The 27,101-nt window shown below is 39.1% G+C and overlaps 1 protein-coding gene across 8 annotated transcripts; it reads right to left on the bottom strand.

Moving 5' to 3' along the window:
- RCOR3 (REST corepressor 3) lies at positions 1-26,843 on the bottom strand. Of its 8 annotated transcripts, none has more exons than XM_021547620.3 (12): positions 26,632-26,837; positions 26,097-26,153; positions 20,053-20,130; positions 18,570-18,622; positions 16,729-16,890; positions 16,257-16,381; positions 14,718-14,814; positions 11,865-12,083; positions 10,149-10,226; positions 9,300-9,357; positions 3,864-4,105; positions 1-3,435 (listed from the first exon to the last, which is right to left on the bottom strand). In XM_021547620.3, the coding sequence occupies exons 1-12, from the start codon at positions 26,771-26,773 to the stop codon at positions 3,091-3,093; spliced, it is 1,656 nt and encodes a 551-aa protein (XP_021403295.2). In that variant the 5' UTR covers positions 26,774-26,837; the 3' UTR covers positions 1-3,090. The 8 variants fall into 8 exon arrangements, with proteins under 8 accessions (XP_021403295.2, XP_021403296.2, XP_021403297.2 ...); XM_021547621.3 differs by having other exon boundaries at positions 14,736-14,814; positions 26,632-26,836; XM_021547622.3 differs by lacking the exon at positions 26,632-26,837 and adding an exon at positions 26,307-26,422.
- Between the last annotated feature and the right edge of the window lie 258 nt (positions 26,844-27,101).

Raw genomic sequence — 27,101 nt, forward strand, 5'->3', positions numbered from 1 at the left:
TGCAATGTTTAGTGATTGTTTTATTAAATGCAGAAATACCTGCTCAACTTCGTACCCATTCTGATTTAAAGTGCAACAATTAAATCTGATAGTTCTTGTACATCCATATTTTGCAAGTGTTGTTTCTTCAATACATGTTGTTCCGATTATGCTTTGCATTTGTAAAATGTAATTTTTTAGTACCATTTTGCTTTATTAGCTAAAATAAACTGTACAAAAAGCTGTAGAGTTACATTAGCTTTGAACAATGTAGAATACATGTTCTCTGCCAAACGTTAGTGTGCAAACATTGTACATTTTTTAAAGTGACAAAATTAAGCCAACCTTGAAGTCAGAGTTCATTACTACATTACAAAACAGGAGACTAGATATGGCAAAAGAAATTTCCCACTGAAATCAACACCATTTATAATTTTATTTCTAATTCTTAAAAAAATATAAATGAATTTAGAAGAGAATCACAGTATAAGGGCCCTAACATATTAGACCATTACAAGGTACATAAAAATAGAAGACACAGATTTCTTTGAAACTTTAATCCTTTGATTAAGCAGCAAGCATATCACTCTCCAGGCAAACACTGCTTAAAACAAACCCTACCCCCCAAAACAGGACGTGCAAACTGTATGCACATATTCTGCAAAGCACACAATAAAGACATTTTGCTATGTACATACTTATTTAGTACTACAAATGCTAGGAGTTCCCTACTGTGTGCTACAGTGTAGGTAAATTAAGAAATACTACCCTACCTATCTCTGACCCTCCCTCCCCCCTTCAAATACAGCACCTTTGCCCAGTTAGAGAATATTTAAACAAGATTAAACGGAATTACAATGTACTGAACAGTTTCATAGCAGTTGGTGGTGACCAACTGTACTGTAACACCCAACATTCTGCATACTGAAGTCTATCAACAAGAGACAAGACAAAAATTAGCAGATGTACAATACACACACCTGGGAGACTCAATGCTTAAAAGTAAAAAAAAAAAAAAAAGGAAAAAAAAGAAAAAAAAAAAAGAAGGAAAAAAAAATCCTGAAGATGAATCTTACCGCTGTTAACAATTAAACTATAAAAATGTACCATATTGGTTTTGTATTGGTTTTAAAGACCAGAGAGCAGCCAGATTTGTGTGTAGCTGGTGAGGGCACACTAAAAACTCATGACTCCCATAACACAAGTTTCCATGACCACTAATTCCTTGGTGCTTGTTTTAAAATTCTGCTTTACTTAGACAGGGGGTCATCTGATGCTCACATAGTGGCTAAGCAAATTTGTAAGAAAGAAAATTTGTAAGAAAGACCTTTTGTACAACACCTCAGCACAGCAGTGAAAGCTCTTCAGAAAGAAAAATCTCTCAAGTTTGATCTGAGAATATTTTAAAATGAAGAACTAAAACATAAAGGTCAACACTTCAACTGAAATTCAAGTTACAACTATCAAACTTTAATACTACATTTTCAAATGAAATAGAATCTGATAGTACAAGAACTTCCCTTTGCACATTAAAAAAAGACCTTATGTAGCTGCTAAACTGATCATTAGACCACCTAATTTATCTGGGAAAAAAACCTAGGGAGAGCATATGCCATTTGCATAAAAAGTCTCATTTTAGTCAAGGGCAAATCTAGTTAAAAACAAAATGGAGTTAAAAAGACTTTTAGACACCATTTCAGCTATAAACCAAAAAAACCCTTTCAAAATAGCATGACAGTCAACATGAATATTATTACATAATCAAGAATGCATTATTTTTCAATAGCTTAATTCAGATCACACAGTTTCAAACAGTGCTACTCGTATTTGGAGCCTGGTTTACTTGGAGGTTAGAGGCATCTGCTTTTATTAAAAAAAACCCCAAACCCAAACCAAACCAATTCAGATGAGAATGCAGTGAAATTAGTTTCTTTCAAACTCCTATAATCTGGAAGCAATATGAGTATCTATATGCATGTTTTACTGAGTCAATAAAATAAACAAACACATTTGTTCTTCCCCCAGTACCCTCAACTCAAGTAATCAGCTTTGCCAGAAATATAGAAGGAGTCAAGAGATAATCACTTAAAAGTAAGACTGGGTTGGCAGCAGGTGATACTCTACCAGCACCACCAGCCTCTACACTTCCCTCATTAATACTCAAACAAGGTATCAGTGATCTAACATACACAAACTGCAGACTGTCATTCTCAGAGGAATGGAATTCTACTGTACTTACATTAAAAGAATTAGTGGATTAACACACTAAATTAATCATTCTTGCTAAATGGTTGCTGTCCTGTCATGCCCCTGGGTGGTGGAAGCTGCTGCCACTCTATCCTGCCCAGCCTACAAGACAAGACTGCAGCAAGAAACTGGACTCCTGCTTCCAGTTAAATTCTATGAGTAGAACACACACGAAATTTGATAGATTTGGTACAATAGCTCACCAAGTCTTCAGAATACTCTGAAAGGTGAGTATTTAATAAGCCAGTACCTTTTAAAACAAGCTAAGATGTTCTGGGAAAATATGAGGAGAAGACTTAGATTTTATGAGTGTGTGAAACGCTTCTACTGTTATCTAAACAGGGTCAAACATTCTGAACCTAAAGCCATTATTCTTTCACTAAAGGTAAAAAAAAAAAAAATTAAAAAATTCACACACACAAAAAACCCCAACACTACATTTAAGTCTCCTACAATATTAACTATTTCTAGATTTGCCAGACTACTTTCCTGTAATTAGATGCTTGACTATAAAGAACTGTAATAAAATAAATAGAGTAAAAATCAGTTGAACAAAATCTTGGTGTGTCGAACGTTTATTCATGTAAGAAGTTAGCTTCCTTCAACAGTTACTCATACAGAGGAGGGCTGCAGCGTAGGCATTGTTCTGCTGTACAAGTCTTCGGCATAAAAATATTTTTATACAGGTGGTCATTGACGTCGTTCCGTTCCTAGTTCTTAGCTTGCTCCTCTGGAAAACTGGTCTGATACCTGTGAAGGCTCGCTCTTTTCTCCCCTTCATTATTTGGAAAAAAAAAAAAAAAAAAAAGTACATCGATACAATTTCTCAAATGTGGGAGTTAGCATAATTCTGCTTTTATTTCTTCAGTGCAGAGTGGACTGAGGTTCTGTCTGAATTCCAATGAGCGAGGGCGGCTGCTGGCCGCTGCCCGCGGTCAGCACGGGCCGGGGGTTGAGGCGCGGAGGCATGGAGCTAGCTGGGCGGATGAGCGGGGGGGGAGGCTGGTTGAGGGTCGGCCGCGGCTGGATGAAGCGCGCCTGCTGCTGGAGCGGCGGGGGCTGCCGGTGCAGGGCAGGAGCAGCGGGAAGCGCTGGACGAAGTAACGGGGGCGGCTGATTTAGAGTTGCCATGGGAGCGGCAGGTGCTGGAGCAGATGCGTGTGCTGGAGGTGAAGGGCCTAAACACTGAGTGGCCGGAGTGCTTTGTGCCTGCACAAAGGACAAAGACAAGACTGTGTGAACGGCCGTCCCGGCCAGGGCGTGACGCGGTTGGGCTGCCACTGGCCACTACACAGGAAACAGCATTTTAAAAAATAAAACCAAAGAACTGAGAAGTTACCGAAAAGAAATCACCAACCAAAACATTACAGACAGCAGAACTAAAAATTTTTACAAAGCAAGTCTTCTTCTAGAACGAGAAGTGTATTTTAACGCTAAAACAGTAACGTGATCGTCACTATCAAAGGTGCAGTCCTGCTCCCGGCTGGTTAACGACATTGGCTGAAGTTCTATGCAAGCTCATCATCATTCTTTAGAATGCGGTTTGCCACTCCACACCAGTTAACCTTATATTTTATCACTAAATAAAATGCTGTTCCTCAACCCATGCTTACTTATTTCTGGTACACAAAACACACCTCATCTTCTTCATCAGTGCTCTTTCCTGATGGCACATTAGAAGTATTTTTTGTGTCCTCCCCTAAAGCAGAAGCATCACCATTAGAAGCCAGGGTTCCTTGTTCCGCTTCCCATTCCTGCAATACCTCCTCTAAGTTAAACCGACGCCTGTAGTTTACAAAGAAGTTCTTCACTTGGCCAACAGTCTTGTTGCCAATTACATCTGCAATAGCTTGAAAATCTTTACCATATTTTCGGACACCTGGAAGGCAAAGTAAATAACATAGCTGTGAAGAATCAGTCAGACACAGCTACGTGTGATGTATTTATAGAGAGAACCTATGGGACCTGCAAACCGAGGACTCGCTAATTAGGAGAACTTCTCAATTAGGAGAAGGCCTCAATTTCCATTAAAAACAAAGTAATGTTTAATAGCACAGCTATCAACATACAAATCAAGAACTTTATTAAAAAGTCATTACCCATTCTTCTTAAAAGATCCTGGCTTACTCACCGAGCCTCTCAACCTAAAACCACAGAGATCTGGCCTCTGACAAACACAGTGAATCTTTCAGCGTGCTCACAGTAAGGGCAGAAGCCCAAGACCAGCTCAAGAGGGGAGGAAGGGGAAGGGTAACTGAGCATGTGTGAATGGCTGTAAACAGAATAAAGTGCTGGAAATATCAAGTGACAAACACTGATAGCTCCTACAGGTTCCTTCCACACCAGCTGCATGCAGATGGCTCTTTCCCACAGCCAGTGGGGCAGGAGTGGCAGAGGGCAGAACAGGGGGCACAGTTCTGTAATCACAATACACTGCTCATTCCTGCACTTGTGACATGCTCTACTCAGGCTACACAGAGCAACTGCCAAGTGTTCACCTCACAAAGCCTGCTTGAAGCTTTCATTCACCATTCAAACTGGGTAGAAAAATCCACCACCTTGGAGACTGGAAATATATTTAAGCTACTAGTGTCTGCTTATAAGATGGCCCAGCACAAGTCTCCAGTATTAAATCCCCTACTGATAAGCAGCATGACAGGTGATCTTTGCCTTGTTCTTTTCATTAAGTTTTGTACTGACAGCAGTAGTCACTTTTGTTTATGAGCACTTTGAAAGAAAATCCCAATATATTTTAAATACTTCTAAAACAACATTTGCATAAAACACAAAAAACTAGAGTGCAACACTCCATAGTTTTAGCTTATAATTTTTATTCTAATTCAAATTGTATTTATTTTGTTACATGTAGAGTATGTGTCTAGTTCTTCCCCTCACCTGCTTAAGAAAAAAAAAATCCTTAACTTCTCCCACCTCCCAGAACACAGCTTTTAGCTGCACAAAGTATATTTTTAATTACAAGTGTCAAAAAGTTTGAAGACTTGAAGAAATAAACCAATTTTGTTCCAGAGTGAGTAAACAGAAGATTCTTTTTTGCTGTCAGTTATGCATGAGCAGATTACAATTTGACTTCTCCTGTGAAACTCCTGATAGTTAAACTCATTTGGAACATATTACAGTTCTTAGAGGACAGGCATTCTTTCTCATTACAGGAAAAGAAATTTATGCCTGCTTTCATGCTCCACTTCAGAAAATGAAGTTAAGTGTTCAGAAAGTGAGAGCTGTTTCAAACCTGAAAGCTATGTTCCTTTTCAACTTAATTGTGAAGAGTGTGACCTTCAGTTTGTTCTGTTCCTTTCTACTTTCCTTGTTATTAGGCACTTCTGATGCAGTAATGTACACTCTGTGCAATTTAAAAGAAAAGTTCACCTCCAGGATAGTAACAAATTCTGTAGCTGAAGCTGATGTTTCAGCTGTCAGGAGCTCAGCTACATTATTTAGTATCTTCTTCTGGGGAGTACAAAAGAACACAACCCTCCTGATTGCAGGAACCTTGGAAAGATTTCAGAGCCACGTGGGAGGGCATGGATCCAGGCAAAGCAAGACAGGGATTTGGCTCTGTGCATTATCAGCTGTACAAGGTATCAGCTACTCTCCTTAGAAGCTGTGTGTGCCCACAGAACATTGCCTCCAGTATTTTAGTATTCTTTGTCTGCCCTAACATTACCACCCTTACTGATTTATAATGAACATGAAACATCCACTGCAATATATCTAACATCCTGTACAATTAATCAAGTGAACAAGATGCCCAGCGGAACAAAGCACATTTCTGTTATATAGACTTTTAGTAATTTCAGCCTTTTCTGTTACTATGCTGGCTACACTTCTCTCCTCCCTCAATCTGCAAAACAACTGAGCCTGCTGGTTATCTTCAACTCAAGTTGTCAAAAAAATAATGTCTTGAAAGCCTATTTCCAAGCAAACGGCTTGAAAACAAGGCGGTCTTGTCTTCACTAAGAACCCAACTCTTAAAAAAGTTCGAAATAAAATACAATTTCCTTAGTTTAGCTACACAGTGCACTACTCACTTTGGATTTTCTTCAATGTTATTACTACTGTTCTACCACAATGATGTATTAAAAGCCTTTCAAGCCACGTAAGAAATAGAGAAAATTCACTGTGTACTTCTAAAACTTTAATGTATAAGGTGATGGCATATCTCCAAGAGTTGTTGCCAAGTCACCATCGCTGTCAAACTAGTGAAAATTACTTATGCATCCGTATACAAATTCACCCCCAAATTATTTCACATCTTCAATCTGTTATTCAATAATTTTATTAGGCTGATGAAAGTGAAGCTCAAAAAGGACAACTGCACAGCCTCACTTCCCATGTATGAATGCTTTTCTCCCAGCTCATTTGAAAGCAGCCCAGCTCACAGGAATCCTTCAAGCTCTTCAGAACTTCATCCAGCTGCAAAGGTCATTGGAACACATGCATGCTCTTGATTACAGCATTTCACCTTGCATGTCTCTCTTGGAGAAACTCAAAGCCAAGTTCGATGCTGTTTACATTGCTTCATATTGTACAGCACAGCAAACACAATATTAATCAGGGTGCAAAGCAATATGATACAGCACCACAATGAGGCAGAAATAGTTAATGGGAGCTGCAGTTCCACTGTGATGGGATTACAGTGCTCCTGGCAACTATCTTATGTAGAGTTAGATCCCGATTGTCCCAACTGTTTTTCCCTGCAATGCCATGAAAATCATGCACTGCTTTTCAATGCAAATGTTGTTGTCCTGTTCAAGTGTTAAAACATGGTTGCAATTGCAGTTTTATGGCCAAGATCTTAGTTTGAAAATATGACCGTGCTTATACATTTCTGTACATATAAGTTTGTAATTTAAGAACACTAACTGACGAACTAACCCATTACATTCAACAACTATTCAAAGCTGAACTGTTAACTGATAAATATACTGCAAATGTATTGGCTCAGAGATTGTAAATCTGAGTCCACAACCCTATTGCAGGCACCTACACTGCTTTTAAGATTACATACAGCTCGATTTTAAGATAGGTTTTCTCATTACTTCTTCCTTAGTTACTGGCAATCCCTTGAGATTAGCCTGCAGATAAATTTTTTCATATTTTCAAAAAACAGTACCAAAATTATATTACTGCAGATTATATTTACAATTTCCATGGTTATTGTCCAAATTCAAGTGAACAAATCATGTAAGTGCCACCTACCTGCTTAATGCTTGTGATTTCTGTAAAATTATTAAAATCATATGCCAAAATATACCAATACATTTAATGAATTATATCTATTTTAAAGTGTACAAACTAAATGTCCCACGTTCAAGTCAACTTTCAAGTCCAAGCCTAATGCATGTTATGGAAGTTTCTAGTAGAGCAACTGTGACTACCTTCTAAAAACCAAGCCAGAAAAAAACACAGCATGGCTGCCTCATGCCTGGAGTCTACTACAGTCCTCAAGCAATTGCTTTGAAGCAAGAAATCAGGATCCTTAGTCTGAGGGATGGGAGGTTAATACTTAGAGCGCTCTCATTCCAAGAGAGAGAGCAAGCAGTAAGGGAGGGATAATTAGAACACTTTGTTCTTGTCATTAAGATTCTCTCCCATCTCCATTTTATATAGTAACAAGGGAAAGGGTCTACAGAGGAAACAATACATATAAGAAGCACATGCCAATGAAAATAGATTTCTTCCAGAAAGCCAGATTTCTCACCCCACCCTAAGGCTGACTACCTTTATAAAACACAGAACCATCCCTAGGGACAAGAAGACTGGCTTTCCTCTCCAAGGAGTCACCACCAACCATCACCCTCTTTTGCTCAGGCTCTACTTTATTTGTCTTGTTGGTCACAAAGTGTCATAGCTTCACAAAAACTGACTGTATTCTTATCAGTCCCCAAACTGTTGCTTAGAGAGAACTCCAATAACTAAACTATGAAAAGGCAAAATAGTTTGAATACTTTGATTCTAAGGCAGGCACAATGACCCTGGATTTTACCCACTCTTCCAGCAAGCCTTTTACTTACTAGTCTATCACACTAGAGACATCTCCTTCAGTTGCAACTGGGAAAAAAATACTGAAGTATTTAGCAATAGTGAGAGAATGAACTTAGGACAGAGGACAGTTTGGAGATGCAAATCCAAGCCTGAAGCATGTAAATTGAGAGGCATGATTTAAGAAACACCATGTCTTTCTTCATTTCCATACACAATTCAAAATAACCTCACTTTAGGTTCAGTCATCTGACTAATAAGTACCAGGTATGGCATACCTGACAACTTCACACTGATATCCTGATCCACTGAATATTTTATACTAAAACTCACTCTCTCATTTTCAAGGTGAAGAATACAGAGGAATAAAGCAGATAGATATAACTGAGCTATTATCTTTATAAAAGATGATCCACATAAGTGAGTCAATATATACCTTCAATTCAGCATCTCCAGGTATTTCCCTTACATGTTCCTTGATTTGGCAGTGCAGCTAATACAAGAGTCAGTTTTCCTTCACATAAATGAAAGAAATGCAAAATAGCTGCATGAATAGCTTACCAGAAAATGCTGGGGTTTTAGCCCAGTAAGACTGTTAGTCAAGCATCCATATCCAGCTTTAGACTCTTAAAAGGCCTAGTGGGTAGATACCTGCCCTTTATTCCCTCATGAACAGAGAAAAGCAACACTAAAGCAGACTGACTTCTGCTTTTTCCTTCCTTAGGATACTGGAGATGTCTTAAATGCTTCAAATTCTATTACTTTAACTATTGCTTTAGTCTTTCACATTAGAGAAATTAATGTAAAGTGATTTAGAAGATTATTGAAGGGACTTTCTGGTACTAATACAGTTGTTAAATCCTGCTTAACTTTTCTCTTTGAAATTTAACATGGGTAACAGAAAGCCTAGTGTCATTTTGCTTGAATAAATGCCCTAAACAGACTCAATAGTTTTTTCCAGGTGACCAGATAAAGTTTAGCTTTGTATTTGAGGGAAGTACAAACATAAACCTAATCATCTCTTCAAATCCTTTGCATCAGATTTCAACTTGCTGCTACTATTAACATACCTTGTACTGCAAGAAGCTGCTCTTCTGTGGTCCAACGGGCATTGATTTTCTGATTAGACTATTAAAATTAGAAAAATGGCACAAAGATCATTAAATTGTTTCAATGGCTGCAAAATATCTGAGCATCAAATGTGTTTTACTTGCACTACAGTTTGCAAAATAGGTAAAAACCTCTTGCTTATAAGCCATAAATTTACAGTTTAAGGTTGTTTTCATGCAGAGGAAATGGTGTTTACAGATTTAAGCTTAAAATTATGCCAGCAGTTTTTCCTCTGTTTTATTGCAATTCTTAGTATCAGCTATATAATAACTTATGCACAAGCTAATGATCTTTATGCAGAGAGAATTTGAATTTATAGTAAACATTTGTCTAAACTATTTGGACTTGGTGTTTAGAGTATTTTGCACTCATGTTATGTTTCATATCCAAACCTTTAAAACAAGAATTTTAAAACAAAAACTAGAACTTCAGTAGTAATAGAGCATTCATTTTAGATGCCAAAATGTATATATAGTCATGTTTTCACACAGAACACCATTTATTACTGGCAATCTACATTACCTCTTTTTAATCCAAAAAGCCCCCATGTATCAGGGCTCAATTTCAGCTCCCTATTATTGTGAACAGACATGACATTTCAGTTTTTTCTGCTTCTTTTTTCAACAGGTTGCCATAAAAAAGCGTATGATTTCTTGTAAAGAAGCCAGACTCCCCCCTGCATGTAATTTAATGGATCCTGTTTAAGCTGCTGCTGAAGTGCAAACACTAAGCTGTAGCAAAACACATTTCTGCAGCTTCCCACTAATTTAAGTGCAAAGCTAGAAGTTTCAGTATTTATTCTGATTTACCTCAGGAGGTTTGAATTCTTCAATCCCGCCTTCCATTTTCTGTTTAAGTGCACTGTTTACTTGCTTAGCATTTTGAACCTTGGTCAAAAACAACAAAGTTAATCAGCTCCACAAAGAAAGTTGGTCACTTTACATATTTATCTTCACTAGGATTGCCACAAGTGTACCTCCTAAGTTAAAAAGAGAAATATTATGGTTTAAGGCTTCACTACTTTTAAGTGTTTAAAAAAAAACTTTTAAAAGCCAAAAAAAACCACATCAGTTAACTATGGAGAAAAAAATATTAAGCCAGTCTTTCAAAAGAACAGTTTGTCTGCAAGAATATTAAAAGCTGTTCATAAACAAGTAATTTTTGATAAGGATGCATAGGTTCTTGAAGAATTAAGAATACTCTAGACACAAAACTTCATTCTTAGACATGTGAGATGTATTGCATATATTAACTTATTAACTTCTTCTAAAAAAAAAAAATCATGAGATGTTTCCAGTTGGTTCCTTCTGACAGATGCTTTTTGTTGACCTGAGATCATTCTAATTTAATTAGGGGGGATTCTTGAAATTATTTTAAATATTTCTTAGTTTATAAAGAAGACAGACTTTCCAAATTGTACACATACACATGTATGAACCACTTAATCTGACACTGATGCACATAAGAATATAGGTAAGAAAATAGTTTTGCATACTATGGTGCACAGCTATTACAAGGGCTCTTAAGTATGGACACAAAAGCAGACAACTCAGTGGGAGATTCCAAAGGTTGCATCTCTGAGATCACTGCAAGAAAAGAAAAAAAAAAAAAAAGAAAAAAAAAAAGAGAAACACAACCTCAAGGCTGACACTCACCTACACTTAGGCTAAAGAGTGAAACCCACCTATGCTATTTAGCCCCAGAGTCCTGCTGTGACAGAAAGAAGCTTATTTCTCCTGTAAAAGAACATAAGGGAGCAAAAACCCCATGAAAAAACCCTTTATTCATTCCATGATTTCACAACATGGCAGCTCTATAGGAGGCAAAAATTCCAGAAGATAAGCCTTGACTCTGTAGCCCCATCACTCCTAGAAAGCAAGCATGCAAATAACTACTGTACCCTTAGAAGCTGAATAATTACATGTTTCAACTTTAAATGCCAAAATTTAATTTATTCATGCAAAGGACGCAGGCAATTTTCCTCTTAAAGGTGAAGACTAAAAAGCTTTTCTAAATTTAATAAGAAGTAGAAAACTTATAAATTCAAACAGAGAAATAACTAGGTCCACGATTTCCACACGTCTCATACTTCCATAATATGTGGGAAAGGACATCCAGAAAAACAGCTACAATTTAAAGCATAACAAATGCAACTTCCTCTGCTCCATTGGTCTAATTTTTGCTTTTCAAATGAAGACTGCTAACAAAGTAAAAAAAAAAATCAAATCAAAGGTAACTTTGATTTTTCCTGTCCCCAAATCTGTAGCAATGCTTTAATACCCTTTTTTAAAAAATAAGTACAAAGTAATCTTGATTCATTTTATCCAAAAGAGCAGATGAACGTAAAAAAAACAAAGCTGAAGAACAGCTACTATCCAGCATTTGTTGTGATAACTGTGGAACAAAACAAGGAAGACTCACATTAAAGAAGTTTCAGAATCTTCACAGATAATCTTCAAAACCATTACAATCAGAACAATCTGAGATGAAAAAAAAAAAAAACCAAGACCAATAACCCATGGTACCTGTCGCTTTAATGAGATTAGTTCCATATCCAGCTGTCTAAGAATTGTGTTGGCTGCATTGGGACTACAGGAAACAGCTATCACATCTTCCTGGGTCAGGTACATGCCTTTTGGTGGACGGCATTTGGAACGCTGGGAATGGTGGCGATGCTGCAAGCTCTGATACTCTCTTCTACCCAGACCTATTTTGCTGGTCTGAACAGGCTGCTCATTATTGCCCTTTAATTTACAAGAAATAAATCATTAAAGAATAACAGTATCTTGTATACAACTTTACCAAAAAGAATGAAGTATCAGATAGCACTTATGTCATATTTATGACAAATAAAACTTAAGCTAACATCCTCCTTTGCATGTAGTATCCAACTATGCCTTGCAGATGAGTTGATGGAGCATACCAGTCATCTGCTGGATAAGCCTGCATTGCTCTAAGAAAGGCCAGTTTTCAAAACTTTTTTACTGCATTTGTGGCCATATTAAAAATGTTAAGGAAATCCCAATCTGAATACTGTGACAGAGGGCAAACACTGTGGACCTCTTACATATACAGAAGGTAAGTAATAGACACGTATGTATCCTGTTTTTAAAACAAATAATCAGTGACTTTACACATTATTCTGATCAGATATGAAGAATTTGGGCAAATATTAAAGAAAAATGAGAAAGTCAACTAGGCCAGGCAAGAATGCAAAATTACATGTCTCCCTGCTGTAAGCACTCTCCAGAAAGACTGCAGTTTGGTTTGGGGGGATGGGAAGGAGATGATCTGAGATTTGGAAGGGAGAGTATGGACATACCCTGCAGTCATTATAAAAATCTATGTAATTTAGAAAGCATGGGCCTTAGTTATTTGCTTCTTTGGAAAGGAAAGGAGTAGTAAAGAGGAAATTAAGTTTTTGTTTTGGTATGTTTGGGCACCTAAACATTCTCTGCCTGTATGTGACTCTCTCAGAGCAACTGAGTAGTTTCCCTATGGCCCAGGAGCAGAGACACAAAAATTACTTTATTTGCAATGATATTCTAATTCAAAGGCATGCTTAGTACCAGAACAGAGAAAATTCAGGCTTTTCCCTACTTCAAGCAGCTCCCTACTGCTCCTCCCTGCTGGCACCCATGCATGTTAAGAGGAGGTGGTCATTTGATCACAGTGACTGCAAAACCAAGTGCAGCACCCGTTATTATTATCATTATTACTATTTTCTGTAGTAGTAGTGCAGAGCAGCAAACAGAGTCTTGTTTTACTACACTTGACCTTGTGCCACATTCTCTTCCCCAGCTAATGTAACTTCTTAATCCAGCCCACAGACTTTATAGAGGCCACCTTAAAAGCACTTAAGATATGTGCTCTTCCTTGGAAAATTGATGTAAAGCCTTACATCTTTGACATGTAAAAAATTCAAAGTTAAGTTTATTTCTGTCCTGTTTATACTTATTTGGGTTTTGGTTCTGCATTGCTCTTTCAGTATGAAATTGCAGTTCCTGTGTGTTCAATCTGGATTTAAAGTGAAAATATTCTCTCATAATTTTGTCTTGCCAAGATAGAGAGCTTAGGTTATATTTGTTTTATCTGGTAACAGAAAGTTTCCATTGCTCTGTGTGCTCAAGCAGCCTACTCAGTTTATATTCTGCTTAGGAAGTAAAAGTACGCAAATCCTACCAGAACTATTAGATCACAAAATTATCCTGTGCAGATCCAAATAGCTCATCAGAAACTACAAACCTATTTGTCCTTTTCCTAGGAGTCTATCAACACACTACTTGCATTCTGGACTGCATGTCATGATTCAAACTACAACCAAGTAAATTTAGCAAAATAGCCATTTTTTAGACATGGCTAAGGCAGCAATTCCAATCATTAGATTGCAGGGACATTGTTAGAACAGTGAGAAGTAAAAAGGTACATTATCAGACCATGTGACATTGCAAGTGCTATAAAACAGCCCCATGTTTAAAAAGTAGTCTCAAACTCTCTCACTGAAAGGGATAATTGTCCTTTTTTTCCCCAAGGCCAGTAGATAAAGGAATACATTGAAGGTCACTGCGAAGCTCAGAACAGAAACTAAACTTCTCAGTCTCTTACTCAGTATTATTTTCATGGAAAGTGCAAAGTTTTATTCATAATCCTAGATACAATTGCATGGAAGTGCTGAAGTTTTGCATAACCTCTCCTCTCACTCTCGAGAAGAATTAACAGTCTGATTTAGGAAGATCACAAAGGCTTAAAGTTGATCAGAGAAACAATTAAACACTTAAATGTGGTTTTCCTAGTCTTGTTCATAGATAGCTTGATGTTTACAACAAGAACTCAGACAAGCCCTAAAACCTGAACATACCCTGAACACAGCAGTCATCTGTAAAGCTAGCAATAAGTGCTCATTAGGACAAAATGTTTTTCCTCTACATTTATTAGTAGGAAGCATCTGAGTAAAATCACATATTAGTTGAAAATGCATCACCTCCATTGTGGCTTTGAACAAACAACAAAAGTTGTTCTTTGAAAAATGTAATTTAATTTTAAAATTCAAAGAAAACATTTTGATTCACAACCAGTAAAACTGTAAACATGCTAACAAGACTGAAGGAGGGCAAATACAACCTGTTTTACTAGGTTGTGAGAGGATACAGCGATTACAAAACTTGGAGCTCTCTCAGGGCACAGTGGAGGTAATGAGAGATGCAATTATAGCCACAAAATGGCAAAAATATAGGCTACAATTTTGTTTCAATGAGACATCATCAGACCTTGACTACTTAAAGACCCCGAGAGCTGGGCAGGCTGAAACCTAAACCTCTGCACTACAACTCACTCTTCACAGTAACACATTCACTGAAAACGAACAAACTGACATTCACCATTAAGTTATCTGTTACCTCCTTTTTGGCTTCTTTTTTGGGATCATAATCGCTATCATTTCCATCCATTGGATGAGCTTCTTCTATGTCATCATCACTAAAGACAGATTATAAAAAGCTGGTCACTTTATTACTTTTTAAACTCAAAAATATGCACCAGGATAAGAGTTATCTATTTGAATTTATCTATTTTGAGTATATGGCATCTCAATTATTTGTAGTTTTCAAAAGACAGCTGTTATAAGCATGATTTTCTGTATTAAAGTCTAGTAATTATTATGATAAACAAGCAAACCTAAACCACATTTTCAAAGTTATTTAAGCAGTGCTGGTACTGCTGCCAAGAATTTTGGTGTCGCCTTTCTTAAGTTCAACCACTTGTGCCAGCATGAACACTTACGTGGCCAACTATATACCAAGGCTAGAAATAACCTTTCATTTGCCCCATTAGTTTTAATAGACCAATTTTCAAATCACTGCACCAGGTGAATAAACCCTTGCTGAAGTTTGTGGAGAGCATAAGGGCATATGATGTGAAAACAGAGGACTGCTTTTTCACCAACATGCTTAAAATCTAGCAATTAAGGGGAGGGAAATTAAATCTACTGAATTAAATCAAAGAAAAGGTTAAAAAGAAAACAGTCAATTTGGAGCCAAATCCAGTCATTCTGACAATATAATTTCTGAATAAATTAATGCAAAAACAAACTAAAATTTCTAGTTATTACAAAACCCCTCCTAACAGCTGTATTAAAAGCAAACTAATTTTAGCTTGCAATTTTTTTCAGAAATAGGATCACTAAATAAGCATTTGAACTTTAGATTTGAGAAGTTATTGAAAATAACATAAAATTAAAGACTCCTTTTGCTCCAGTTAAGCAATTTTCTATAGATATAAAATTACAGTTTCCCATATAAACACAGATGATGTTCCTTATACATGCAACACATATCACCTTTTAAAAAGTGCAAGTTAATTATTAAGTATACTGAGCACAATAAAATTTTAATTTAACAGTAACTGTGATAAATATTATTCCATTCTATACAAGAATACAAAACTACTCCGAGCTCTTATTCTCTCTGATAGCAGTTCTAAGACTCCTAAAAAATATTTTATATAATTTTTTGTTATAAAACAATGCATAGGCATCGTAACTGCTTCAGCTCTTAATAGTGGTTGCACTTTCAGTTGTAGTTCCGTATTAGCTCAAAAATTCAAACAAAGAAACAATTCCAACCCCCCCCACACACCCACAAAATCATCGTGCACAGACAGTAATAGATTTCATGGTTTAAATGCTTGTTTTTACAGTTATCTATTTAAACACTCCCATCTCCTATTACAACTCACACAGACGGGAGTGATAAAGTTCTTAAAGCACAGGTATCAAACCCCTTGCTAAAATCAGAGCTATCACAACACAAGTTAAAACCTGAAACACATGGTTCACATTCGAACAATGGCTAGAAATTACACCACATCTCTTCTTAGGAATATTTCAGTCTCTGGTGGCTACTTAAGAACATAAAACTCACCTGTCACCTTGATTATTTCTATTAGCTAGTTTACGAGCCTGACGATCCATCAAACTTGTCCTAGAGCGAGTTTTTTTCCAAGAATAGTAATATTTTACAAGGCTTGCAATGGTCTTGTCTGGGAGCTAGAAGAATTCATCAACAGATTAATACTTCTAAAATTTAAAATTCCATCCAGAATTATAATTCTGCTCTGTTTATAACCATCTTTAAACAATATTTAAAATGCATTGTTAAGATTGAAAGGAGGGATGTATTTCATACACGTCTTTAAAAAGGGGAGAAGGCTTCTTTTCATTAGAGTGAAAAAGCTGTATATCCAAGAGACATGATGAAATCAAATTAAATCTTATATTCAAGGTTCTTCCTGAAGCTTTTACACAGAAATCAACATGAAATTTCAGCCCAACAGAAGCCTTTATTCTTAGTGCATCTGAACTATTTAATGCTTCTGATTAAAATATTACTTTACCATTTGCTGGATCCTGTGAAAGCTCTTTCCATGGAAGCTAAATGCTTGCTCAAACAGGACTTTATCTTCAACTGTCCATTCATCAGGGAAAGGAGTGAAGTTAGGGAGATCCGCAAGGGACTTCTCAATATTGTGTTTATGCCAGAACAACATGCCGAGAGCCTTTGAAAAGAAACAAGTCCCTCTTTGGATTTAGTCAATTTTCTTAAATGTTGAGACAAGATAAATAAAAACAGGCAATTTACTTGTTTGAAATAAAATCTGACTATCAGAATACCTTCTCAAAATGTATTTACAATTTTATTGACTATTTACTATAGATTACAAAATTCTTTTTGGAGAGTGGGCACATCTATACTTTTTTAATGGTATGAAAGCCAGACAATTTAAGGTTGGCATGGCAGCAGTAATTCTAGAGCAGCATGAGCTAGGCTGAGAGGCTCAAATCTAACCTGCTTTCTTACTTTACGGGCATATATATCACCTACACAGTTCCCTACAGGCCTTTATTACCAGCCCACTCAAGAAAGAAAATAAAAATACTTTTTAGTAGCCAGAGGATCATCCAAAATGCAAGTCTGTAAGTTCAAAGTGAGAGTGGTCTTTCTACAACTCTCCAATCCACAAATAGCAGCATGGCCACTTCATCATATGCACCTAATAAGGAATGGAAATTTAAATGTACTTTCTTATATAATTTCATTTCTCAATAGTCTAAAACAATTTTAAGTTCATTGGACCAGAGAATCACAGGCAGATTTGATGCCAAGATTTGGGCATGAGAATTGGGCAATGTAATCCACTCAGTTTCACTCATACAGCACAGACACAATCACCAGGCATCTCTCCAAACCCCTGATTTCACATCTTCCAACAACCTGGACACAGCAAACCTCTGCTCTTGTTAAAATGGCAAGTGACAAGCACCTCTCGCAAAGAGAATTTCTATTCCATTGCGAGGAGTCTACAAATGTTTTGTACCAGAAGTTATTTTGGAAATCCATCTCTTGGAGACTTGAGATCCATCAGTTCCTCCTCTTGCCTAACAGAAGTCAAGGCATAAAGAAATAACACCAAACCCCAGATATATTCTGAACATTGTAACACTGGCAGCCTCTTTGGCAGACTGCAGTTAATGAGCAAGCTTCCATCTTCTGAAACTTGAATATATATCTTCTTTTCAATTGTACAGAAAATATTTTTTTTCAAAAGGTAATCTCACTTTTACATATATTGGTTAATTTATGAAGAATTTGGAGACAGAATTACATGCAGACCAACAAAGTTTTATCCTTACTTTTTAAGGAATGGTGACTAAAGGCTGTTAAATAAAAAGTGAACTTGTTTGTTACTTTCGGAGCTAAAACTTGAATCTATTCTCCTGCCTCTGAAAAAACCCACTCAACTGAGGTTGTTTTGTGAGTATTTTTCAATATGAAAGAAACCTTTTCAGTGCCATCCCTATCAATTAATGGTTCAAAATTGTACCATATTTGCATTCCAGTGTTAAACTTGAAATTTGTAAGCTGCTTCCCTAAGAAACTCTTTAGCTAAATATACACACACAATTGCATGACATGCCCAGTGTATCAAAAAACATACCAAACCTTTCAAAAGTGCACATTACAAGCTGAGCATGTCATGAAAACAAAGAGCTCAATCTTTTGCAGAGAATCCAGACCACAACTGTATGCAGATCCATTTAACTGCAGTGTTTGCTGCCGTGCCTGAAGAAAAACAGCGTTAATTAATGGTAACCAAGGGGAAAAATAAGAGTTGTGTTATAGTTTTTTATTTTTAAAAAATAGTTTAAATGAGCACTTTCATTCCACAGCGCTTACCTGTTCCACATTGTATCCATGTTTTTCCTTTGCTATTGCTATATATTCATCCACTGTAACAAAACAATGTCAGAATTACTCTTTAATACTTTTAGCTCTGCTCTACGACAGAATTAGCCATCTAACATGTGAAAAGTTTCCCCATGCTTTAACACACTGCATAGTCCCAGATCCCCCAAAATGTTAAATATACTCACAGCTTTATTAATAATAAATAAACTCACTGACCATTATTGAACATTCAATTTTAGAAACTTTTTACACAAGCTAATTCTGCTTTCTTTCACATTTTTACTACAATAAAACCACAGAGGCTCATAATTTATTTATTTAAAGCAGAGACTAGCTGGTTATGGAAAGGCTATGCCTTTTTGGAACCCCCTCCTGCCTTAGTTTTAAAGTGAACTACTTCTACTGCTTGTATTCCCAAACATGTTGAAAATTAAAGCAAGGAGATCCTATCTCAATGATCATGTATATCCTCCATATTGCTATGGCTTTCACTGACCAATACTGATTTTAACTATGACACAAAGTTTTCAATAGAAAGTATGAAAAATCAATAATTAGATAACAAAATTAAGGAATAACATTTTAAAAATCATATTCAGAAATAACTTTTCATAACTTTGAAATTAAGCTCCACTTCATTACTTTAAAAAAAAAACCTTTTCCAAGTCACCTTCTTGAGATCGAAATTAAGTGGCAACTAAATACTTGAAAGGAAGTAAGATCAAGAAAAGGAAACAATTCTATCCTACTTCTTCAAATGGACAAGGGATATCCTTGCCATGCACTGTTGCTGCAAAAAGTTAATTATACTTTAAAGGAATGAAAAAAAGCATTTAATAATCATACTCGTGTTTTATTTCTAACTGTTCTGCAGTATTTGAAGGTGCATTCCCTCAAACATAGAGGGACACAAATCTGTAATTACTGGTATTAGATAGAAACTGTCCCGAGGATGAGGTTCTCATGGCTGTTACATATGGGAAATTCTAGTAAAGGAGACTGGTTTAAACTAGATTAAATGGATAACTGATCATATCTAGTCAGATGACTCCTGTATTTCAGGTCCCTCCTAAAGGGAAAAAATGTTTGGTTTTTCCTTCTGTGACAGCAGTAATAATTTCCCCTTGAAGTGGGCCTCAACAAATCTTTTCTAAACTCATCCATTGCAACTCCTTCTCCTAGGAATTTAAAGCGGCAAGTTCCTCATGTTCAGCTATATTATTCTTTAATTAATAACAAAAGGTTTCACAGACAATGATGATAATCAAAATAGGCAGTATGATCTGAAACAAAGACTTTACTAACATAAAAGATCAGCTTTGCTTTACCTGGAGTTCTCTTAATAAAGAAAAATCTTTGTGTTTAATTATTTGCAGTTTCACTTTGTGTAAAATAAAGAGCAAACAGGCACACCAGAAACAATTATTTAATTTACTTAATCACCCAAATTCCTAAGCAGGCAAGGACTTACACTTGGCATCAGGAATATTATGATATGGAGACCATACAAGCATCCCTCCATTATCTTTATCAGTGTATTTTATGGCACCTGTAAGAAAACAAGTAACTCTCAATATTTGTTTAATAACTATGATCTAGAGAACTACGTGACACTAAGCAAAAGCCAACCACAGTAAGAAGTCCAGTGACTAAGGAGAGAGAGGGAAAAGCCATTCATTCATAATTAATTCCTTAAGATATCAAATGGCTGAATCTGAACACTACTCTTAGGATGTTCAAGTATAACTAAATATTAGACAGTATCCTGGTTACCACAATTAAACCACTGAAGTGCATTGCTTCAGTTGGAAGGAATCTTATCTAGTTCCAAACCTCCTTCCATGGGCAGGGACACCTTCCACTTGACCAGGCTGCTCAATGCCTCATCCAGCCTGGCCTTGAACAACTTCCAGGGAAGGGGTATCCGCAGCTTCTCTGAGCAACCTCTGCCAGTGCCTCACCATCTCACAGTGAGGAATTTCTTCCTCATATCTGAATCTACCCCCTGTGAAGTTGGCAAAGATGCAGCTTTGCTCTCCTGAAGTTTGATTGTCCATTAGTGCTCTAACATTTACCATGACCATAGGAGTACTAGGACCTACTGTGGTCAGTTAGGTTTCCTTAAAACAAACAAACAAAAATAGGCAAGAGCTAGAATTCAGTCACCATCCCTGATCCCTTTCAACAAGAAACTATACTAACAACTTTGCCAGAAACCATTCTGTTCAACTCCTTAGTTTTGATTTTGCTAATTTTCTAATTTTAATATTCATAACCAACCAAATAGCACAGCTGGAGAAAGCAGTTAGAAATAAAGGTAATTTTTGGTTTTGGTTTGTTTACCCCCCCACCTCAATGTAGCAAGGGAAGCAGTACAAATTACACAACCCATCAGGACAGGGCAGTACTGATGAAAACACTGAAGCACTAAATCAGAGCATATGATTTTTGAAAACATGCTGTAAAAGAAAACTCCCTGATACTGTAAAAGCATTAATTCAGAGTCACTTTCCATTACTACTTCACAAGTGTAGTCTAAAACATAAAGCCCCTTACAATCTATTTGTTTACAACAGTTTATCTCACCAAGAAATTGCCCAACAATTGGATTTATATCTAATGTCAGTATGAATTTCTTGAGTAATCACCCTCAGAAGAAGTATCCTTGCATCCTTCTTGGAGAAGAACAGCTTTTTTGGTCCAGTTTTTCACTCCATTTTAAGCTCACGCACTTTATATTTAGGCTCTGTATCTTGTTTGAAGCAAACAAAAAACCAAACCCAGTGCTTTGGAAAAAAGAACAGTGTAGTGCTTTCCCTTTATGTACTATGTTTTGTTGCTCTTCACTCTTCAGTTTGGCAGTGTTTTGTATTTCCTATCATCTCTGCAATCTTGATCCATCACAACTGTGAACTTGAAAATAGTTAATTAAAGAACCCCTGCGCCTTTCCAAAATGAGATGTGTAAGGCAGATAACTTCAATGCAGTATAATCTCTGTAACAGGTTAAGAATGTACATATACTCATAAAGCACCAGTTTCAAGGCATAAGCACTACTAAACTCCGAAAGGTTTTTGGTATACAAGAATGAACTCCTTAATATAACATTCCACTTTAAAACAAAACAGCATGACATTATTACTCATTAGGAATGCAAGATTTCATGAAGAGCAGGGCAAGCGTGTTACAAGCACATTTCTCTTGTCACAAGTAAATTAGCACTATCCTGCATTTCATTCTAACTAAAGATGAGGAGAAAGCAGGACCACCAGAGCATGTATTAGAATCTCGGGTTATGAGGAAAAAATTTCTAAAGATACCTGCAGACTACTGGATGTCATGGATATTATCAGATACTGAATACTCAAGTACTAAAGCAAAAAAAAAAATTCCAAGTTCTTGTGCCTGCAGGAGATCATGTGTGTGGTGACGCTCCCCTAACGAGGTGCCACCCTCATGTGACAAAGGAACGACCACCAGAACATCCCTTTTCAAAGCAGTGCTGTGTCCCCAGCAGGAATCAGACATCTGCTTCCATTCAGGTGGCACCTTCACACTGCCAAAAGAAAAGCCAGGATGACAAAGGAATAGTTACATGTATACAGGTAGCTTGAAGAAAGGCACCTTGCCATCAGCACAGAATGTCCCTAGCTGTAGGACAGGGATCCCTCCATCTCTGATGCCTTGAGAGGCTGATCTGGAACAAAGACTAGACAGAGTTGAAATAATAAAGTAGGTATTTATTAAAAGGCCTTAAAAGGCTACATCTTGGGTAGTACAAGACCCCAGACAGGGCTACACCCAAGATGGACTCAAAAGGGTCACAAAGTTTCCCACTTTTATAAGTTTTGGTCTATTTATATATTGGGGTTAATTATCCAATTACAGCTTCAGGTTATGATGTCCCATCGTCCTTGTTTGCTTTTTTCAATTGTTGTTTATGCTTTTTGGGCCTGAAGCTTGTAACGGCTGTCCTTGGCTCTCAAGCTAGAAAAGGATTGTTTGGTCTAACTACCCTGAGAAGAGAACTTACTAACATTTAATACAAAGCTCAGAGCTACACACCAAGGCAGCACAGAATCTGAGAAATAGGAAAACTAAAACTTAAGGCATCATCACTATATGCAGGACCATGACCTACCTTCCTGGGAACTTTTTGCCTGTCCTTTATGCCCCAAACACTCAAGCAAGCAGCCCTAACCCCCAAAGATGCTGTGTTACACCTCGAGGACAACATCTTTTTTACAAGGGAAGGGGACATGTTAACCAAAGTGTGTTAGAAGACTTGTAAGCCAGTAAGGAAGTGAAGGACCAAGAACTACATCTGAAGAAGTCTACCTCTCCCCAAAACGCACCTCCCAAGCCACTGAGGAAGAGGCTTCTGCACTTTGGCTGCTGCACCCCTCTGCCAGTACCAGTTAGGAAATGCAGCCAGCTGAAGATGACCAACAGGCACTCTGTACCACTTCCAGAACAGGAAAATCATAGCAGCAAACTGACCCTCTCTAAAGTGCAGCTTCACATTAGAAGTTTGGTATGCACAGCTGGCACAGCCCTATGCAGGATTCCAGGTACTAAGAATAAATTGAGCATCCAAAAGCATACAAGACACAGGGAGGGCATTGTGGGGCAGCATGGCAATTTATAAGTATGTTGGTTTCCAGCAGAAAATGTACTTTGCTTAAGACTAAGCCTTCCCCACACCATTTAATAATTTCAAAACTAAAAAGCCTGTTTTCCTATTAGAAGGCTAGAAAAGTTCTAAAGACATACAAACAAATGCATTCCTAAGTGACCTTAAATGGTATAAAATATTCTTGACAGCCCCAACTCCATCCCTGAAAAGAGGGTAAATAAGTATTTCAGCATTAAGTAAGTAAAATTAATACTAAAACCATTGTGAAGTCTAAATCTGAGTGGAATAAAACTTCTCTAGCAGTTATCTGTGGATGACACAACAGGGTGGTGCATTCTATACCTTGATTTCCAAAAGGATGCAAACAATCCACAGTATAAGGACACCAGCTTTGTAACATCCTGTTAGATCTATAGGTAAGTCAGTACAAGAAGAAAAATCTTCAAGTATAGAAAATATTATAGGAAAACCAGGAGGAGACAAAAATCTGAGTGCAAGAGATGATTAACTCAGCAAATTAGATAAAGTAAAAAACCCAAGTTTGCTTATTAAAGTTGTTTCTTGCAGTGACAAAATCTCTCTCACTGCTGTAATAGTTGGTGACGATTAAAAGCACTACTTCTCTTAAGCTCTATCTGAAAGTTTGCTTGTAAAAAGAATATTGTGTAGAGAGGGGTAAGAGTATATTTAAGTGAACTTCTCCTAATTGTTGCTTCCAACCATAATCTACTTCTTCCATGAGACACTGAGAAACAGCTGCACTTTTTCTTTAAAAAAATTATCTTGTTTTATTCATAAACTAAGTTTTCAAAAAATGTTTACTGCCATCACAACATTAATCATGAATATTTTGTTCCTCAGTGTATTGTTGTAGAGTATTGCTTATGGCTGTTTTTCAAGACAGGCTAAGTGAAAGCCAAGGATTGGTATTATTCCACTCATTTTAGTATTCTATGGTTTTATCAGGGCCGACTTATGTCTTAGAGTTATGTCTACTTTTACTCATCATTGATTCCCTTCTCCCACCTATTTATTTCAAGGGGCTTAAAAACAGCACTCAAGAGTACTGCAAATAAACACAGACTCTAAAGTATCTCAAACTCTAAAAAAAAAAAAGCATTAGAATAATTCCAAGAAGAAACTTAAAGATAATCAAATACAGTGCCATGTCCATATATGCAAACCTAGAACGAAAGGAGAGCTTATTAACTCACTTGCTACAAAAAATTAACCTAAATGTACCTGCAAGAGCACAGATTTTTGTCTCTCATTACTTCTAAGAAATTATGCCTCAAAACTCACCAGAAAAAAAATTCAACCAAAAAAACCAAAGAGATGAAAGAATGAGATCTCACTGATATCTCCCCTCAGATAACTAATCTGTTAACGTGGTGTCGTACTTTTAAACTTGATGGACTTTTAAAATTTATTTTGTCAGACTTAGGTGTTCCAAAATAAATCACTACCTTCTTACCCTAATTAGCAAAATTCACACAAGAAGGATAATACCTCATAATAAAACATTATGCCTCTAATGCAGGAGTTATTAAAGAAACATTCCCATTATTAAGGAAACTGATAGGGTGACTGTATACTAACTCCAGTTATTGGGGAAAGAGGCATTAATTGAATATCATCCCCCAGAAACACTTAGGAGCTCTAAAAAGTCTGGTTATAGGAGAGCATAAAATTAGTTCTGTAGTCACTAATGTAATGGTACTATTTCATATACAGTTTACAAAATTGAAACCACAGAACCGCAATTGTCCTACAAGGGCTGAAGAGTTCTTTTAATCAAAAGAAAACAAACACTAGGTGTTTTTCTAATTTAAGTGGCCTATAGAAAAAGCAAATGCAGGCTGTGGATTAGACACCATCCTTTTTATCTGTGTATATTTTTATGTGGGCAATGTAAAAATAAAAGGTGCAAACAATTAGCCTTATTAACAAAGAGGCATAGACTGCGTGCTCCTTCTTAGGGAAAAGGCATTCCCCTAAGCCAAGATCACGCATTCATTTAATCCCACCCTCGCGCTTTGCTTCCCCCGGCCTTTTCTTCGGCCGGTGGGGACTTGCGCCCAAGCAGAGGGGCTCGCCCCAGCCTTGGGAGGCACCCTGAGAGCAATCCTCTTCCGGCAAGAAATCATCTGACACCCGTGGAGCCTGCCTGGAGAACAGCAGAGTAGACAGGCTTCATCTGACCGCTACAGCGGAGCTGCTGCACGCTCCTCCGGTCTCCCTGTTCAGCGTAGTAAGGCACGGCAGCATTCTAGCAATTAACTTGCTGAAGCCGAGTTCCAGGCTAGGCGAGCGTACCCATATTCCTCGGGGCGGGGCTGGGGGGGGGCGAGGAAGGCGGAGGAGAGCAGCTCAGCCTGCCACGGTGGGGCCAGCGAGGCTACTACAGCACACAAAACCAGGAGCAGGAGTTTCCCACCGAGCGCATCTTCCACCCAGCGCCTCCAGCACGCAGCCAGGTCTGCTCCGCTTCCGGCAGGGCGCATCACTTCCCACCCTTGCCCGACAACATCCATCACCCCTCGTCAAATTTTTTAATGGTTAGAGGTTTAAGGACGGGGTGGGGGGGGAAAAAAAAAAAATCAAGCTTTTACTGCTTCACCGCCTCCCGCCGGATACACATAATGCGGCCGATAATGAAGTGCGAATCCCCCGCCGCGAAGCCCCCCGCCCCCGGAGCGCAGATGCTGCCCCGGCCAAGCCTCCCGCCGCCGGCACCGGGCCGCCGACACAAAGGCTCAAAAGCACCACGAATAGAGCCCCGCGGCCGCCGCCGGAGAGCGCCGGGCGAGCCCGCCCCGGCGGCGAGCCCACCCCTCCCGCCTCGGGAGATGTCAGGTTACAGCCGAAAAGCCATTTACCGGGCTCGAAGTCAGGAATGCGCGCCTGGTATTCCGCTCCGACCCTCATTCCTACATCTGCAAGGCAAAGGGGGAAAGAGAAATTCAGGGCTGGAGCGTCCCCGGGCGCCGTCCCAGGCTCCCGCCGTGCGGCGGGCGGGCGGGCTGGCGGAGCCCCCGCCGCGGCCGTGCGGAATAAGCCACCTCCTCCCCCCGCCACCCCCCGCCCACCGCCGCCGCCGCGGATTAAGCCCCGACGACCGCCGAGGAGGGGGGCAGGAGGAGGCGGAAGGGGGAGTTTATTCCAGCGGAACAATGGGGACGGCGGCAGCTCCCGGGAGACACTCCCTCCCCATCGTTAAGTACCGCGGGGGCAGCCGCGGGGCCGCGCCGCGCGCTCCCGCCCCCCCGCCCCGCACACGCGCGGCCGCGGCACGGACGGAGCGGCGGAGCCCCGGCACCGGGAAGGGGGAGGCGGCTCGGCTCGGCTCGCCGCCCCTCCCGCCGCCTTCGCCACCCCCCTGCCGCCGCCGGCGGGGCGGCCCCAGGCTCGCACCGTGCTCGTCGCCACTGTCGCCGCCGCCGCTCTCCGGCTCCGAGTAGTGCCCGTTGGAGGGGCTGCTGCTCTTGGCGCCGTTGGGGGCTGCCCGGCTCTTACCCCCCAAGAGCTCCGCGCCCTTCTCCATCATGCCCGGCATGCCAGGGCTGGGAGCGGGGGAGAGCGGCGGCAGCGCTGCTGCCGAGGGGGGGGAAGTTAATACGGAGCCGCCATGTTCCCCCTTCCCGCCCCCCCCTCGGGCACCTCCTCCCCCCGCCCGCCGCGCCCCCCTCCCCCGGCGCCGGGAATCCCTCCGCGCCGGCCCGGCCGGATCTCGCCGCGGGGCGGGGATGCCTTCGGAGCGCCGGCGGCGCGGCCGAACGAAGGAGGAACGGGAGGATTGCTGCCGCTCCCGGGCCGCGGCCATGCCGCCGCGCCGCGGAACTCAGCGGCCAGCGGGCCCGGAGCAGAGAGGGGACTATTTCCCG

The sequence above is a fragment of the Lonchura striata genome, chromosome 3 (genome assembly GCF_046129695.1).
Source record: "Lonchura striata isolate bLonStr1 chromosome 3, bLonStr1.mat, whole genome shotgun sequence".
Lineage (NCBI taxonomy): Eukaryota > Metazoa > Chordata > Aves > Passeriformes > Estrildidae > Lonchura > Lonchura striata.